Consider the following 19,236-nt stretch of genomic DNA (forward strand, 5'->3'; position numbering starts at 1 on the left):
AGAGCTGTTTTGGGCCTTGTAGGACCCAGCAGCTCTTGTAAGACACTGAGCCCGGCGGATCACGTGACTGCCGGGTCAGAAGGTGGCCGCATCATGGCAGCGCCCATAGCCGTGTATACAGCGCACATTGAGCGCTGTATACACAGAGATCGAGAAGGCAGGGATGGGAATAAACCTTCCCTGCCATCTCTCTGGGGGCTCCGGCTGAAGTTACAGCCGGCTCCCAGCTTCAGCAGCTGTACGATCTCTGTGCAACTGCTGTGTTCTGATTGGACGTACCGGTACTTCCTGGCAGAACTAGGCAACCACTTCCTGGACTTTTATAGTCTATGGGCGGTCCGGAAGTGGTTAAAGCTTTTTTTTTTCACTATTTTATGGGAGATTCTATTCTATACATTACTATTGCGGCTGGTCATAGACTCCCCCCTCCCACCACCAATTTTTTTTTTGTTTGACTGGAGTATAAGCCGAGGGGGGCTTTTTCAGCAAAAAATTTTTCTGAAAAACTTGGCTTATACTCGTGTATATACGGTAGTTTAGGAAATGCGCTGAATCTCCCTTGATGGCAGAAGTCTGAGGAAATAAGGACTGGGTAGTTGGATTTCAATATGATAAGCTGTCGTCATATTATAAATTTTTGGTGAGTTTTTAAAATCCATGCCACTAAGCCAAATAATATGTGGACACTTCATGTTTTCTGTAATTTTTTGGTTTATCTTTTCTTATCAGCATGATGATCACAGCCATTGTGTATATGTAGATAAGATACAGAATCCACCAGTTACAACTCTCCTCTCTCTGCAGAGTATGCCTGGAAAACGCTTCAATAAAAGTCAATAGGGTGTGTTGTGTCTACAGTCCAACTCCAGGAAAAAGGACGTGACAGATTATTTTAAACTTAGTGGCCAGAGTTAAAATTGCATGAGTTTTACGATGAAAAAAAAAAAAAAAAAAGTTAAAATGGAAAATGAAAAACAACATCCCTAAAAAAATCCTTAAAAGTATGTTTAACATAAAAACCTTATTTAAACAAATGGTCATTTTTCACGACACATTACCTTTAAGACTTACGGAAGGTTGAAAATAAGAACTAAATATACTCAAATGAAAAGTCCATCCAACCAAATACTGCGGCTAATACTGGTATGTGAAAAGTCATGTTGAAATGTTGATGATGCCGATGTGCAAACATTTGAGGTTTTCCTACATCTTGATACGCATACCAATATCTAAACACCCATAGATACACGCAGGTTTGTTGTTGTACAATAGAGGTGTAGGAGAATACAACTCACATACCTGCAACATGTGACCTTTTCAATTAAAAGAAAGCTAAATATACCAAACACACGCGCAGGACAAAACATCTGGAAGGAGTTGAAAAACATGCTTAGCTAGATTTATCTTCTGCTGTTTCCATGTTCATAAGGCAAATATTGACCAAGTCATAGGTCAGCATTACCCACCAAGAGAAATAAATCTGAGGATGTACTAAAACAGAAGCAGGCTAATAACATCTACTCTGAATTGCTAAAATCCTGCAAAGCAAGATAAAATGCAGAATCAAAGCGAAGAACTGGCACAATGCGAGAAGCATGTGTGAAATGAGGACGGCCACCATGGTTAGCATTTTCATTCCAGTTTACAATATAGACAACAACGTTTCGTTTGTCTTGGACTAGTCAGTAAACCTATATATAACATGCAACAAACCAAAGACGAACCTCTATCAAACCTTTAAGCTGCTGTTTGTATCCATTCATCTCTTCAGACTGTTTGTCATTCTTCATTTGGAGGTCACTTATTTTATTTCTCAGTGGTTGGACCACTTCATAGAAACGAATCTAAAACAGAAAGAATTGTATATTGGAATCATTACATATTAACATTACACATATATCATCACATTGAGAAGCATTATTCTAAATTATTTGGAAAACTTGTAGTGGAGAAGAAAAAGTGACGTGTTCCAAAATGACGTTACATGTATTCTATGGGTCGGTACAATTACAGCGATACCAAATTTATATAGAATATAGAATTTGTTATAAGATAATCTTTTAATAGCCCCACCATTGAAAAATTCAGTGTGTTACAGCAGCATGGATAATCCAATAATACAAAATGTGAGTACATAAAGCTCCACGGTATAGAGGCATTACAGTGATGGTAGTCTTTGAGACCTCTATATCTACAACTTATTCTATAGTAGTCCAATATGTCTGAGCTAGGCAATACATAGCCTATGACAATTTTGTGACAATAAGAGAGTTTTTGAAATCCAATTGGTTGAATGGTCATGGGCACTGAGATTGTACATACATGTTTAATAGCTGTATGTATCTGTTGTGTAATAAATCCCTCCAGGTACAGATTGCTGTCATTCCAGGTCGTCATTACTATCCCAACCACCTAATGCTGAACAGGGAGGACATCTCTGCATAGAGGAATTATCTGCCAGAGTGATAAGCCAAGGTGTCTCAGTTCAGGGATCCTGTCCCTCTCAGTTTGTGACAAGTGGCGATAACTTGCATATCAATGGTAAACAGGAGACATCACAGTCATTTCACATTTCCATGTGCCTAAAATTCAATCTGGCTTTTATGCCCCTCCCACATGCCACATATTGGAGCTAGGTGCTAGACAATGTCACCATCTGCAAATCTTGGTGACACCTGCCAGTTTCTCTATTTCCATAACCTTATGGTCTGTCCTTCTTGATCCTGCAATTTCAATGTTGAGAAATATACAATACCAATGGTTAGGGCTTGGCGACTAATTGAACATTTTAGCTGGATTATGATTAATAAACAATTATTGAGGACACAGTTTGTTTGTTTTTTTAATATATCAGCGATCCTGATTGGATGGAGTACAGTTAGGGACATATCCTTTACACTGTGGCAGTGTCAGACAGGATGGAATGAGTGCAAAATAACTGAAATAATCAATCTCAGCGTAATTCATTAATTTTACTGTATTTCAACTTTGATTATTTTGCAAATAATCACCCAGTCCTAGCAATAATGTATAAGATAATTAATAATCATCTCATTTGAAGTCAATGTTGTAACTTTTTTTGATCTCACCTAGAAAGGGCCGGACTTCCTATTCCACAGCCTTGGAGATTATATATATATATATATATATGTATATATATATATATGCTGTATACAATACTTTATACACATATCCTTCTGCATGTCTAGGTGTTAATAAGCATGCAGTATACAGAGCAGCACTTATAGTATAGGCAGATCACACGTACAAGACTGCGTATAATAACTGATGGTATGACGAAGGTCGTCTTGACCGAAAATGTTAACCTATACAGATTATCCTATGCTATAAATAAAAGATCACTTCATTGCATACGTTAGTGCTAAGTTTTCTTTTAAGTTCTAAAATCAAAGCCAGCATTATTGCTTTTAAACAGAATAAAACATACTTCTCACAGGAAACATTTGCATTGTATATTACATCTAGTTATAGCCTGCATAAATACGTGAATTCAGAGAAGCGATAAGAATTTTTTTTTTTTTTTTACATTACTGTAACATGAGCTCCACCATGTGGCTGCAACAAGAATTACAAAAGCGAGTGTGACTGGACAGAAAAAGAAAGTTCACAATATAATTGTTCAGAGGAAAAACACTGTTTGTGTCACAAAAAAAAGAATTTAAAAAAAAAAAAAAGTAATTTTTTTCATTTGAGGCAAACTGGAATACTCAGGGGGCCAGGATAAAAAAAAAAAAAACAAAATCAAAAAACCTCATTCTACCCCAGGCAGTGGCTTAGGTGACAGCTGTAGCAAACTACTTGTCTCAGTGGTCACATGATCGGTATCTGGTGACATCACTTGCTCTCAGCTAGTGACCACTGAGGACAGTGACTGTCTGCAACAGTCACCAGAGCCAACCCACTTCTGGCAAGTGCCTGCATTGAATGGCACAAGGGCCCAGCACAAGAAAGGAGGATTAGAATTTTTTGGCAGTTTTTATTTTTTCACAATTCTGAGAATATTAAAAAGAATTCTTTAAGGTCTCGTTTACATGGGGCAAGTGGGGGCACATTTTGACGCGGAATCCGCCTCAAAATCTGCCCCCTCACAATAGAGGTCTATGAAGACTGCTAACGTTTTTTTTTCCGCTAGCGTTTTTTTTCCCTAGTGGAAAAAAGAAGTGACATGACCTTTCTTCAGGCAGATGTCGCCTCAGGAAATCAATACAATTCAATGGGAGGCAGAAAAACCACAATTTTTTTTTTTTTTGCCAAAAACCACTAGCGTTTTTTGGGGCGTTTTTCTGGCAAAAACCACCTCAAAAAAACGCCAGGCGTTTTTTCAAGGTCCATTCAGGGTTAGTTCACACGTAAATAACATGTGACTTATTTTGGCACCAGAAAAAAAAGCTTTCTAATTAGGAAAATTTTTTTGGTAAAAACAGCTTAAAAAAAGCCAGGCTGTTTTCCCCTCCTGTAAAGTGAATGGGCTGAAAAAACCACGTCGCAGTTTTTTCCGCACGTTTTTTTGCAAAAAAAGCGTCGCTTGTGCAAAAAAACGCGCGGAAAAAAAACGCGTGGTTTTCACATCCCATTCACTTCTATTGCTTTCTTCAGGTGGAAAACGCCTGATGAAAGGTCATGTCGCTTCTTTTTTTCTGCTAGCAGAAAAATCTGCTAGCAGAAAAAATAAAGCTAGCAGTCTACATAGACTAACATTGTATGGAAGAGGATTATGACGTGGATTCCGCTGTCAAAATCCTTCTCCATGTCCCTGTGTGAACTAGCTCTTAATGTGCTAGAGGAAAAAACCTGAAACAAATTCCACCTCAAAAAACCGCCTATCAATAAAACGCTCAAAAAAACGTTTCCTAATTCCTGAAGCAAATTTTTTCCTGACCAAATTCCTCGACCACCCTAACACGTGTGAACTAGCCCTAAATTTCCCACGGTTGACCACTAGAGGAAGCATCATCTGTGTACAGCACATAGGATCAACTCGCTAACTCTCCTAAGTTCCTAGACACTGCTGCTGATGCCATCACAGGACCTTAGGCCGCAGCGCTGACACATGTACTGCTCAGATCTGCTATAATGAAGCTTCTGAAATGATGTGTAATAATATGTACTGTTCAGATAGCTGTGGCAACCAGATTGGCAGTCTTTTTAACTGTTTATGAGTTTCACGTGATGCAGCGGAGACCTGTATTATATGTGTCACCATAATTACTTAAAACAGCGGTGACATCAATAAGCTGCTCGGAGTGGCTGATGCACAGAGAATGAAGCGGACAGCTTTGTTCTATGCACAGTAGTCACATCAGGTTACTGTAGATCAACTTCTATTTATGTGAATGGGAACTAAGCTACAGTAACCTGGTGTGGCCAAGAACGCTGCTACCTGCTCCATTCTCTGTGTATCAGCTGGCGACAACAGCTATTTGGTGCCTGTTGCCAGATCCTTACTAGTCTAATATTGCTGAATTCTAAGAACTTTTGTTGAGATTACTAAATGCCTATTAGAAGCTAGAAATCATCTGCATACTGTGTGTAGGTGGTGCTCCCTCTAGTGGCCAATAGGGGAAGATATAAAAAAACATTTTTACATTTTCAATATTTCCTTTTAAAAAAACTATAAAAATGCCAATAATCTGAAAAAAAAATTAATAAACAGTAATTTTTCCTGATAATGTGGGTGAGGAATTCCTTGTAAGATGCATAGTTTTCTGTGTTTTCTGTAAAAATATTGAAAAAGATAGAAGTAAAACAAAAATGCTAGTGTGAACAAAGCTTAATGTCAACATTTGTGCTTAGAATAAATGTAATGTTATAGTAATATATACACATGGTTTCTGGCTGTTTTTTTTAGCATAGATAATGGAATCTATATATATAAAACTCAAAATCTGTAGTAGTCTGCTCTATACAAATCCACAGTTCTCGCCCGATTTGGATGAAATTTGGCACGCCCCCTCTCGACCCACAGGAGCAGAATACTGCGCACGTTACATCTCGCTAGCGTCCCCCCGTCATGAGATTGGGGCCCCTAAATTTAGGCCCTATACATATAATGGGGAATGTGGAAGTGCTGAGAGGAAAACAACAGTTGTGACTGACAGGGATGGATTATAGCGACGGCGCCAAAAAGTCGCTGCTAAAGGGGCCGCAACACCACATACAACACACAAACATTTCACAAACACCATATCAACATCACACAGACAGCACACATACACCAACCCACAGGCACAACACCACACAAATGCCACAATACACCACACAAACACCAGAGCACTCTAAACACACATACCACAACGCCACCTTATTAATACCACACGCACGCAAAGACACTCAGATGGATGCACACTACACACACGGATGAACAGAGCACATGCGTACTCACACACAACAGCCGCACGCATGGACACTTGCTCTGTGCATGCAGAAACACATGGATCACAGGCGCACATACATATACACAGACCACACACGTGCATGCACATTTGCATACATACACATGGATCACACGTGTGCACACACACACACATAGTGCGTGCACGAACACACATATACACGGACCACACACGTGCATGCACACATGCATACATACACATGGATCACACATGTGCACACACAAATACACATACACGCATACATATACACGGACCACACATGTGCATGCACAAACACACATACACGTGGATCACACGCATGCATACACACGGACCACACACGTGCATGCACACGTGCAAACATACACATGGATCACACACATGTACATGCACGCATGTACTGACAAAACATGTCTGGTATCCTTGAACTCGTTCACACGGGGGCGGTGGGGGCGGATTTTGACACAGAGTGGCGCCTGCCACAACCATAGCAGTCGCGGCATTCCCCTCCGTAGCCAGTTCAAATGAATGAGCCGACATTGGAGGGTGCTGCCGCTAGCGCGTCACCGCTTTTGCCTGAAGAAAGGGCAGCTCTTTTTTTTTTTTCGCCTAGCGTTAAAATACGCTAGCGAAAAATAAAGAGCTAGCCCTCTACATAGACTAGCATTATATGGAGGCGGATTATGACGTGGATTCCACTGTCAAAATCCGCCTCCATGTCCCCGTGTGAACTAGTCCTTAGTGGCTGCTTGCACACTGCAGCATTCTTCACGGGCCTCAAGGCCATGGATTTGGCAGTTCCATAGACTTCTTTGTGCACAAAGCTATGAATTTTGCAGGCTCCATAGAAGTCTATGGAGATGTAGAATCCATGGCCCGGAGACTGTAGTGTTACTGTAGTGTGCAAGCAGCCTTACTGAGCAGCAATATTGGTCACGCGAAAACTGCATGATAGTAAGATATTGTCATTACTACTATACAGGGAGCTTTCATCACTGAAGCACTACAATAGATAGTTGTGTAACTGGAAACCAATTTTACTCTTTTGTCCATGAGCTACTTATAAATTACACTGGAGGGAGGGGGGAAGAGTTGCACTATGTTGTTACCGTATTTTTCGGACTATAAGACGCACCGGACCATAAGACGCACTAAGGTTTTAGAGGAGGAAAATAGGGAAAAAAAAATTTTAAGGAAAAAAAATTGGTGAAATATTTAATAACCTAATAATATAATATTTCACCAATGTAAATAGAACCGGGTGTATGTGTTTCACAGTAATGTTTTTGTTTTATATGTATTGTAGGGCTATGGGGGTGATTTGAACATATCTATCTATCTAATCTATCCTATCTATCTAATCTATCCTATCTATCTATCTATCTATCTATCTATCTGTCTGTCTGTCTGTCTGTCTGTCTGTCTGTCTGTCTGTCTATCTATCTATTCTATCTAATCTCATCCATGGATGGAAAGAGACACCCTGCAGTGAAGCTATGTAAGAAGAGAAAAAGGGGCGGGCCAGACGGGTGAAGGAGGTGTGGTTTTCTAAGCAAACTTGAAAACACACCTCTTTCACCTGTCTGGCTCGTCCCTCCTTCACTGCCTCTCAGATGTCGCTTCTGCAATGATGCCACACAGGCAGGGAAATAGGGGCGGGCCAGACGGGTGAAGGAGGCGTGGTTTCAAGCTTGCCGAGAAAACCACGCCTCCTCCTCCCGTTTGGCCCGCCCCTCCTTCCCTGTCTGTGTGGTTTCATTGCCGGAGCCAGATCTGAGAGGCAGTGAAGGAGGGACGAGCCAGACGGGTGAAAGAGGCGTGGTTTTCTCGGCAAGCTTGAAACCACGCTTCCTTCACCTGTCTGGCCCGCCCCTACTTCCCTGCCTCTCAGATCTCGCTCCTGCAAACACGCGACACAGACAGGGAAGGAGGGGCAGAGCAGGCAGGCACCGTGCTGCTCTTCTTTTCATTCGGACAGACGGGACACAGACGCTGCACACGCTGCATTCGGACTATAAGACGCACACACATTTTCCTCCCATATTGGGAGGAAAAAAAGTGCGTCTTATAGTCCGAAAAATACGGTAATTGGATGTCAATAAGTGGCATAACTAGGAATGATGGGGCCCTGTAGCGAACTTTTGACATGCCCCCCTCCCGACGCTGAAGACCCTGACCAACCACCCAGCCCGCATTCCTGCACACACTATTATACCCCATAGTGGCCCCTGCACACAGTATTATACCCCATAATGGCCCTGTACAAAGTATTATACCCCATAGTGGCCCCTGCACACAGTATTATGCCCTATAGTGGTCCCTGCACACAGCACTATACCTCATAGTGGCCCCTTCATCCGGCATTATGCCCTTCTGTGGACACCCATGAACAATTATTATACTATGGGGGCTTTTCAGAACCCACAGCATAATAATTGGAGACCCAGGAGGGATACAAACATAAAAAAACACTGTTACTTACCTATCCCTGGCTTCGCTGCACTTCCCGCTGATGGCGGCCATCTTCAATGATGTCCGGGATGTCACGTGACCCAGGTGGCCTGCGTTGCAATGCAAAAGACGCAGGCCCTGGTCATGTGAAGTCAGGGACGTCACACAAGTAGGCCCGAAGCCTGTCCGGAGAGCTAAGTAACACAGTTTTTTATGTTCCCTTACTTCTCCTGGGCCTCCGGTCATTATACACGGGGGGCCCGCGGTGTCACTTACCGATCCCGACTGCTGCCAGGATCGGTAAGTAAATAGGGCCTGTTACCATCTGGAGTAACTCCAGCCAGTAAGGGCCTATTTATTAAAAAAACAAAACAAAAAAAAACAAAAAACAAAACAGCGGTAGTGGCTGTCACCGGGCCCCTAATGTCCCGGGACCTGTGGCAGCTGCTACCCCAGTAGTTACACCCTTGGTGTAAATGTTTTATGTTTGTGTAAGGTGCATAAATTTTAATTTTTGATAAACATAGTTCAAAAAATAGTTGTAATAGTTTATACTGCATAATATGTATTGAATATATAAAATCAATAAATATGTTGAAATGAAAAAAAAGTTTTTCACATCAATGTTACGATAAATTAGTAAAATGCCAAAATAATAAAAATTTAAAGTGGAAAAAACGATTTACTGTAGCGCGCTGAAAATGTCAATTTCAGTATGACACTAAAAATGTTACTTTAGCTAGCACAACCAATAACTTAACATATTTTCCGCGAGCGAAGCCGCGGGTATTCTACTAGTAATAATATAAAACACAAAACACAAGCGGAGCTTTTTGTACTTGCATTTTTGTATCCTCTATGCTGCTGTAACACACAGTTTCCCCATGGTGGGAATATTAAAGGATTATCTTATCTTTAAATTAACCCAAAATAGACTGAGAATGAAATTTTTAGATACCCTTAAAGTTGCATCCCCATTAAGGACATTTACTGCATAGCCACAGACTATGTCCTAAATGTCAGACAGATGCAGTTCCCATCTCTGCAAACTGCACCTTTGTCGAGAACGATTGTCAACCAACCCTTCTATGCTCAGACGTCCCAGGCCAATGAATGGAAAGAGCCATACATGCCTCTCACTTCTTCATGAGATGGGGATCTGGTGACCTTTTGTTATAGAAATAGGTGCAAGTCCTAGAGGTGGGACCTCCATTTATCAGACAAATATAGCATACTCTGTGATGTTACAAATGTCTCAGATAAATAAACCCCTTCAAGCAGCTAACAATAAAAAGTGTAACTGCATAAGTTCCTTTTCCAAGGCTCCAAGGAGAAGTACAGATCATCCATCTTACTACATAATAAATACTCACAGATACATAGTCAGGAATAGAGAGCTGCTCTTCGGGAAGGCTGCTCAGATTCTCATATGTTTCCTTCGTTAACTCCAGGTCACGTAAGCTACGACGTATACTCCCCGCACGTTCCCTCAGCTGCCGGTTTGTTTCTTCGGATTGTTTGAGTCGTGACAATATTGTTTCCATTTCTTTTTTCATTTGTTCTTGATATTTCCTAAATACAATGGGAAATGTTACACTCTAGGTTGACACATGCATGAAGCCACAGCTGTTTCCTTCGTTAACTCCAGGTCACGTAAGCTACGACGTATACTCCCCGCATGTTCCCTCAGCTGCCGGTTTGTTTCTTCGGATTGTTTGAGTCGTGACAATATTGTTTCCATTTCTTTTTTCATTTGTTCTTGATATTTCCTAAATACAATGGGAAATGTTACACTCTAGGTTGACACATGCATGAAGCCACAGCTGGGTGTCTGGCAGAAAAACAACATATCCTTTTAGTAGGAAAGGTGAATTCCAGCTAGTTTGTCTCTTCACTTTTGCTTCTTTAGTTCTGCTCCGTTACGCAGGGCTATGAAGAGAAAATGCAGCACAGGCAAAAGTACATTTTGCTCGCAGAATGATGACTAGCAAGCATAGTGGGAAAAAATAATGTTCTGGAGACACCAATTATCAGGTCGAAAGTGGCACTTTTTTTTGGCACATGGCTGTTCACACCATAAAATGTGCCACTTTGTCCTTTTTTAGCCATAATAAGGTCTTAATAAATTACTCCCAGTATTATCAATGATCTAGGCAGTCAGTGAAAACTAAAAATAACACATGACTTTTATATAGGACAGGGTGAGTCAAGGTCCAGGGGTTCTTCAGGAAGCATTGGAACACTTACTTCCACTGCAGTTCTATTTGGGATGAACCAATGGCTTCTAGACTCATTCTGACCATGGGTCACAGGAAACGTTTCATGTCTTATATACAAGAAAACTTTCAAAAACCTTTCACTGCCTCCACCAACTCCAGCTCTTTGCATTATTCAATAAGCATTACTGATTCTGAGACAGTAGCCTACTCCATTCCTGAGTAACCGCTGCAGTTAGTTTTGTTACCTTATATACCAGGAGTTCCACAGATTATCTGTTTGCAGGTGCAGCAGTGCTTGAGTGAGCTCTACTACCATTTCACAGACTGTGTGATAGCAAATTTATTCTTTTGGTATCTTCTTTGCAGGTCAGTCCAATTAAAGTGAATGTTGCTGATCTGCAATACATGTACAGCCCATACACAATGTATGCCCCTGTGTTTATAATCCAGTGAAGAGGTCACTGTGCTGCCTCCTCAAACAGCTGAAAGCAGGGGGTTCCAGGTGTAGGACCCATGTCCTATTTTCTGTAGATTTCTTTGCAGTAGTCACTTCACTTATCAGCATACTAATGATCCCAGATATCATGTATATGTAGATAACACGCAGGATCCATCAGCGCCATTAAATCAAGGTATTTCACAGCCTATCTACTCCTCACTGTACTCGTACAATGACCTCTGCACAGATTACAATGCATACCTAGCAAAGTGTCCCATAGAAAACAATAGGTGGGCTCCGGCATGACTCCCTGCTGTCTTCGGTGCTTCTGACATCAGGGACTACTGAGGCCCAATCATGTGACGTTACATAGATGCAAGCGTCACAACGCTACATGACCCCCGAGGTCTAATCACAGGCCTCAGCAGTCCCTGATGACAGGCAGAAGACAGCAGAAGTCATGCCAGAGCCCAGGAGAGATGAGTAACACTGTTTTTTTCAGTTTTTTTTTAAATGTTGGCTCACCTCCCATGGGCCTCCAACCATTATATTCTGGGATCTGAAGAGACCCCAGAGTATAATAATAACAGAGGTCACATGTGTACTGCCTCTTTATTTACAGGGGTTTCCGTATTGATTATCTATCCTAAAGACAGATCATCAATATTAGATTATTGGGGTCTGACATCCGAAACTCCCAGCTATCAGCTTTTTACAGCAGCTAATACACAAAGAATGGAGCAGGAAGCAGGCAGCTCTGTTCTGTGTGTAGTGGTCAGAACAGAGTATTGCAGATAAGTTCCCATTCGTTCTGAATGGCAGATAAGCTGCAGTGACTCAGTTCTACCATTACATAGAAAACTACTTCCTGCTCCATTCTCTGTGTATTAGCTTCTAAGACAGTCGATCATGATGGGGTAAGGTGTTGGGTCCCCACCAATCTTATATTGATGATCTTTCCTTAGGATAGGTGATCAATATTTTTAGCACTGAAAACCATCATACTGATGGAGATTAGCAGAGAGCTGTTCTTGGTTAATCCCTCAGTTCTGTAGAAATTGAAGGAAGCAACAGTGCACATGAACTATTGCCATGTACATAGGTGATAAATGTGAGAAAACTTTTTAATAAATCTAAGGCTGGATTGGCACAGTAACATGTTTGACCCTGCCTCTTCACATTGTTTAGCATTAAATATAATGGCACTTATACAAAAAGTCTATACAATTGTTTTTGTTAATCGTGTAACGTTAATCAAAGATCATCTGAGCCACAAAAAATAGGTGTGTTGCAATAAAAAATTAGTATCTCTAGCTCTTCCAATTTAAGTTTGGATACACCATCTGAAATAATAAATCTCATGTAGTTATTCAACAAGGGATTTCCTAATCTGAAAATAATAGCAATGAACCAGCAGAAGGATATAAAGTTACAGTTTAGGACAAATGTTGTTAATTATTCTACATTAAAAAGCAATACACAATCAAAGAAAAGAAACTGGACAGAACATAAGAAGGATGATAAAGATAATCTATCCTATAAACCACCCAATGATGTTTATCCTGCAAATTACTGAAAACCTTGTCATGGGAAGTGTCACACCTAATGTCTTCAAGAAGACCTAAGACTAATATGATACACACATGGGACTGTCCAACAGTTCGTGATGTTGTATTTGCTAGATAGGACAGGCTCTCTTCTGGCACTATGTTCTCATGATTAAATTGACCATTAAAAAGAAAACATCTTTGAATAATAATGTTAGAAGATGATCTATGCATATCCATTATCCTACATTATCATGCATATCTAGGGCAGGGCAAATTCTTGGTCAGTTTACAGCCTGAACATTTTAGGGGAAGTTGTTAATAACATCAATCAGGTTGCAGTTTTAATTCTGCAAAGTATATAAAAAAAAATAAATAAAAGAAGCAATCTGATTGTTTATTATGGACAAGAGATGTGTAGCAGTAGGTTTTGGGGGATAGAATTTAGCGTCTTCTAGGGGCAACACGGTGGCTCAGTGGTTAGCACTGCAGCCTTGCAGTGCTGAAGTCCTGGGTTCGAATCCCACCAGGAACAACATCTGCAAGGAGTTTGTATGTTCTCCCTGTGTTTGCGTGGATTTCCTCCCATTCTACAAATACATACTGATAGGAAAAAAATGTACATTGTGATCCTTATATGAAGCTCACAATATACATAAAAAAAAAATAAAAAAGAATTTAGTGTCTTCTCTGGGACACTATGTAAAATTTTGTTTAACAGATCCATTAATTGATACCCTAAAAATGGACTATACAGATATAACTTGAGCATAACCTTACCTGGCATCTTCTTGCTGGATTTTGGTTTGTGTCTCAAGTCTTAAAGTCAGTAACTGTTTCTGATGAACTGTGTCATTCAGTTTCTCTTCAAGCTCTTCAATCTATGAAACATATAAACAGGTAAAACTAAAGTGAATTGCATGATACACATTTTTCTACGTGCCTGTGTATGGTATAGCAAAGTCTGCAGCCCTATTCCATATAGCAGAAAAAAAATCCATGGCATACATCAACCCAAGAGCAATGAAAAGGACACTCTTTGGGCTTCCACCGCATAAGTTAGATCAATCCAAACCTTTACATTGGTGAAAAAAAAATAAATAACAATAAGGTCTTAACGTTTACAAATTCAGAAAATGCCACGTAAGAATAACAAGTAGGAAGAGAGATTGCAAGTGTATCATAAAATAAAGTAGGGGACGGAGAAGACAGAAACATAGAAGACTGGTGACAGAAAGACCATATGATCCAACTAGTCTGCCCCTCTGATATTTCCATGTTATCCACGCGTTTCTCCTAGGACATGTTTACATTCCCTTACTAGAGATTTCCCAATTGTATCTGCTGAACTTTTTTTCTCCAAGCCTCAACTATTCTTTCTGCAGAAATATATTAACCTGACATTATGTGTGATTCCCCCTCCCCCAACTAATTTCAGTTTTATTTTATTTTTTTTAAATTAAAGAGGAACTTTCATGTCCTCTAACACCAGTCATATTATATACCACTGGAAAGCTATCAGTTTCACCAGTATCTGCAACGGCTGCAGAGATATTGGTGCTGTTAGGATCGGGACAGATATCGCTGCACTGTTAGAAAGGCTTGCCTCGTAGCTCAGTGTCATCACTGAACAGTGAGGAATGTCCCCCTGACAATACAAGTCTATAGAAGGGCTTCTCTCAATGCCCAGCAATAACACTGAACTGTAAAGCAAGCCCCTCTGACAGTGCAAGGATATCAGTAGACAAAACTAATAGCACCAATATCGCTGAAATCTGAGCAGATACTGGCAAAACTTACTGTGTGATGAATGCAGTGCAGAGTCAGTTGTCTAGCGGTATATAACATGGCCTGTATTAGAGGACATTAAATCCTCTAACAAAAAAAAAGGAACAAGGCAGCACAATCTGAAATTAGCTGGCTTGGGGAAGACATGAGGTGTAATGTCAGGTTAAGATTTTGCTTAAAGAGTAGTTTAGGCTTGGAAAGAACTTCCAGCACATACAATTGGGCAATCTACAGTAAGGAAATTTAAAGAGGACCTTTCATGTCTTCGACCACGTGGTTTTATATACTGCTAGAAAGCCGACACTGCACTAAATCCTGACAGTCAGGAGGGGCGTTCTCAGCTAGTCTGTCAGGAACGCCCTTCTGACAGTGAAGAGCTATTGGTAATTGCACCGATATCTCTTCCCCTGGGGCATATAATGGAAAAACCAACAGAGAGTTGAAAGCCGCATGTGCCCGAGGACATGAAAGGTCCTCTTTAAGCATGCCTTGGATAAACACATATAAGATGGAAATAACATACTGTAAGGGCAAACTAGATAGACCATATGGTCTTTGCCATCAATCTTCTACATTTCTAAGTTGGTTGCTTCGTCCTATAATTTATTTTATGACACGCTCGCAGTGCATCGGTCAGCATCTGATACATAAATCACATACTTTGGTCAAGTATTCTCCTTTCAAGTTGTCAATCATCAGGTTCTTTTGGGACAGCTCTATCTTCAGAAGCTGAAGATTGTGAAGAAGCTCTTTCCTCTCTATCAGTTGTCTAGTGATTTTAGGAGAACCATTGCGCTCCTCAGATGACGAAATGTCATCTGTGGGCACTGTAGTTTCCAGGCTGATGTCCTCCGATTCCAGAGAGCTTGAGATGTTGATTTTCCGGCTCATTTTCCGAGACATATTTAGAATCTAAGTAACAGAAAAGATTTCTTGTTAGAAAGATACACAATAGCCAGGAATTGACCACACATTATTCCACACAAACAGAACTGTTTTCATTTTGATGAAACTTGGACATACACTATAGATTATGGACATCCAACAAGGTTGATTTAGGCCATTTTTTGCTGACCACTGGCTGCCTTTTACAATGCAAGCAAGTGTTCCTGGATTTAACAGGAGACAGTGTGGCTCGTCTGTGTCGACCAATACAGCAATCTTAAAGAGGACCTTTCACCACCTCCACCATTTCAAGTTCTTAGCATCTGTTAACAGGTCCTGCGCCACCAATTCCAGCACAGATGGAATTTTCTCTCTAGCTCTCACCATTCCCGAGCAACAAGTGCAGTTAAAGGGGTATTCCCACGTCGCATACTCACCAGTCTTCGTTGCTGTAAATCTTTTGTCTTCCGGCTTTGTTACATCATTGGAGGGTGGGGTTACATATGCAAAGCCAAGCGGCGAGATGCCACTGGCCCTGCGTGCATGCTCATAGACCAGTCTAGCCTTCACAATGCGAATAGAGACCTGGCATCCGCCTCTCTCTATTACAGCGGATGCCGGGTCTGTCTGTATTCGCATTGTGAAGGCTAGACTGGTGTCACCATCTATGACCATGCACGCAGGGCCAGCGGCATCTCGTCGCTGGCTTTGCATATGTGAATACAGACCCAGCATCCGCTGTAATAGAGAGGCGGATGCCGGGGACGGCTAGATGCCGGCACAGATGCCTGCAACATCGCTATGCTCCTGCCCTGCATGAAGCCAGCAGCCGCAGGGGCGATGCTGTTATTCCCCCCCCCCCCCCCATCTGTGCCGGCGTCTAACCGTCCCTGGCATCCGCCTCTCTATTACAGTGGATGCCGGGTCTGTATTGGTGGCCCCTTCCCCCCAAAGGGTAAACTACCCCCCCCCCCTTCCAGGCTCGCTCACGTGCACTTAGCCCCTCCTCCCTCTCCCCTCAGTGCAGCAGATACATCACTTGACTTATGACCAGATAAGTCAAGGGATGTGTCAAAAAAAATGAATAAAGTAAGATAGTGGACAAACAAAGCAGTTTTGCTGAAGCAGTGTATTTAGGAAAAGTCTTACATCCACATTAACAAGCAGTATAGATAGGATCCTTGTGATGGGACAACCCCTTTAAGTTTGGACAGCACTTTTTGGAGTTGGAGAAAGGCCCCCCTTTAACAAACAGGTCACAAATGACCAGTCATTCAGAAAAAAACTGTTTGAAATCCCTACTGTATGGCCAGTTTAACACACGAAACACAGATATAAAACATTTATTGTTAGAAAGATACAAAATAATCAGGAATTGACCGCACAATTTTCCACACAAACAGAACTGTTTTCACTTTGACGACAGATGGCAAATCATACAGAAAAGAAAGAGTTTGAAATCCCTACTGTATGGCCAGTTTAAAGTTGTTTTCCAGATTAAAGATATTTCCCCCACAACGGTATCAATAGTAGGATTTTCACACCCCTAGGAACAGGAAACAACTGGGAGTCTTTAAGGCTAAGGCCCCATGGACCAGAAACGCTGCGCTAAAGCGTTGCGGGAACAACCGAGGCGTGAATGCATCACAGTTCTTCCGGCAGCGCTTTGAACAGAAAGTTTGCTGAGTTTTTCTCTACTACATCTACTGGAAAGCAGTCAGTATTTCCATAGATATAATTGACATGCTGCGATTTCCAAAACCACACGCCGGTTTTGGAAATCGCAGCGTGTCCGGGCTGCAATTTTTTCCACAAAGTGGGCATGGGATTCACATGAATCCCATCCACTTTGCAAGTACTGTAAAACGCCGTGGCGTTTCCGACCCGTGGATCCCTGGCATAAAAGTTCCCTTCTCCATGACCTCTCCAGTTGTTTCCTGTCCCTAAGAAATGGAAGTAGTCCGGCCGATTCAATTCCAAAGGCTATGTTGTTTGCCTCAATCATATGATAGACTCCCTTTAACCATATGATCAGCGTGACTTTCCGTGGAAAATGGGAAGGGGTTAAAACCACTTTTGAAAAAAAATTTGCATCACAAAAATCGCCTCTGCTCCTATGCAGGTTGTCCTACAGTTAGAAATAATACAAATACGTTTCTCAGTGTTTTCAGTGATTTCTGGGTTTCTCAGAGCTCCTGGTATCCCCTCCATTTGTTTACATAGGTAGATATCTACTTTCTTAACCTACAACTACCATGATGCATTGCTCTTCACTCAGATTTCCCTCTCACTCCCACACACCCTCCCTGTTTCCCTAGCTAGCCCACAGATTACTAGCTCTACCTAAGTAACTCAGTCCACCTCATCATAACTGTTTTCTGTGCCGCTGGCTTCTTCTTCTCTTGACTACTGTCGGCACCTGTGCGATTGAGTCGGAGTACCAGCATTCTGGCTCTATTTTGTAGGCGCCAGCGGAAGTGGCGTTTTCTGCCCAGAAGATCAGTATATGAAGACAGGTAAGTATGATTGGGGCGGGGGAAGTATTGGGGACAATACGTTTCAGAAAGGGACCATCACCAAATTATCAGAAAGTGTGTCTCGGGTCACATGATCGCCCCATATGGAGGTTTAGGTTAATTTTTATTTCATCCCAGACAACCCCTTAAACATAAAACTACAGAGAAGGTGAAATCTCTTTTTTTTTTCCATCTTATGACTGTCTTCCTGCAGCTGTGATCGGGGGATCTAAAATGGACTGTTTATTACTAATACCCTCAGCGTCCTGATCTGCCCAATCCTTGGTATCAATTCAGACTTGTGGCAGGGAAATCAGGATGGCGCTCTTCTCGGTGAGAGAAAATCAGTCCCATACATCTGATCCTAGATTTCTGGAAACCTAATTCTGGTAAATGAACAGCAGCAGAAATATCTACAAAAGAAATACTGCCATGTGTGAACATAGCCTTATTATTGTCTGGGGAATCTGTGCGCAGGGCGATGCAAAGTCATGTATATAATCATTTCCATGATGGGATATCCTTGTTTACTGCTTGACATGAAATGCATTCTGGGCGCAGATTTACTCATCACCTTATTTTCAGATTCCCAAGGTATAATACCACATTCATTGGCACATTTCAGGCGCTGGGAGCACTACAAGGCCCAGGATGCCCAGGCAGTATACAACATTAAACATAGAAGGAATCTGGAAGGCCATGCTGGGACTTGTAGTTCTGCAGAGCTGGCATGCCACTGGTTACAGTAATCTACTATATGAAGAGTAAGAATACTGACCTAGTATAGGCAGCCTGCACACGTACACAACACAGAGACAAGTGTATAGCTGTATCACTATATGTAATATCACCGCACTACATACCCGGCTCTCCCTGAGCTATCTGGCGCCGCTACAACCGCCTCACCTGAACACAACACAACAGTAGCGGCCTGCACTGCGCCTGCGCTTGGTAACTCCGCCCACCTCTAGCCTTGTCACATTACTTTCACTTTACACT

General features: G+C 41.6%; 2 protein-coding genes across 3 annotated transcripts in view; both read right to left on the reverse strand.

The window, feature by feature from the left end:
- The window catches only part of PIBF1 (progesterone immunomodulatory binding factor 1), a 115,269-nt gene extending 104,803 nt beyond the window's left edge, over positions 1 to 10,466 (reverse strand). For both annotated transcript variants that reach the window (XM_075265419.1, XM_075265420.1), the window contains exons 1-2: positions 10,217 to 10,466; positions 1,725 to 1,844 (exon numbers count right to left, since the gene is read on the reverse strand). In XM_075265419.1, coding sequence (XP_075121520.1) covers positions 1,725 to 1,844; positions 10,217 to 10,399 — 303 coding nt within the window. In that variant the 5' untranslated portion in view covers positions 10,400 to 10,466. The remainder of the gene's footprint in view (positions 1 to 1,724; positions 1,845 to 10,216) is intronic.
- Positions 10,435 to 19,169, reverse strand: LOC142194110 (progesterone-induced-blocking factor 1-like). Its single transcript, XM_075263133.1, has 4 exons — positions 19,101 to 19,169; positions 15,497 to 15,748; positions 13,829 to 13,929; positions 10,435 to 10,612 (listed from the first exon to the last, which is right to left on the reverse strand). The coding sequence occupies exons 2-4, from the start codon at positions 15,737 to 15,739 to the stop codon at positions 10,435 to 10,437; spliced, it is 522 nt and encodes a 173-aa protein (XP_075119234.1). The 5' UTR covers positions 15,740 to 15,748; positions 19,101 to 19,169.
- Between the last annotated feature and the right edge of the window lie 67 nt (positions 19,170 to 19,236).

The sequence above is a fragment of the Leptodactylus fuscus genome, chromosome 2 (genome assembly GCF_031893055.1).
Source record: "Leptodactylus fuscus isolate aLepFus1 chromosome 2, aLepFus1.hap2, whole genome shotgun sequence".
NCBI lineage: Eukaryota > Metazoa > Chordata > Amphibia > Anura > Leptodactylidae > Leptodactylus > Leptodactylus fuscus.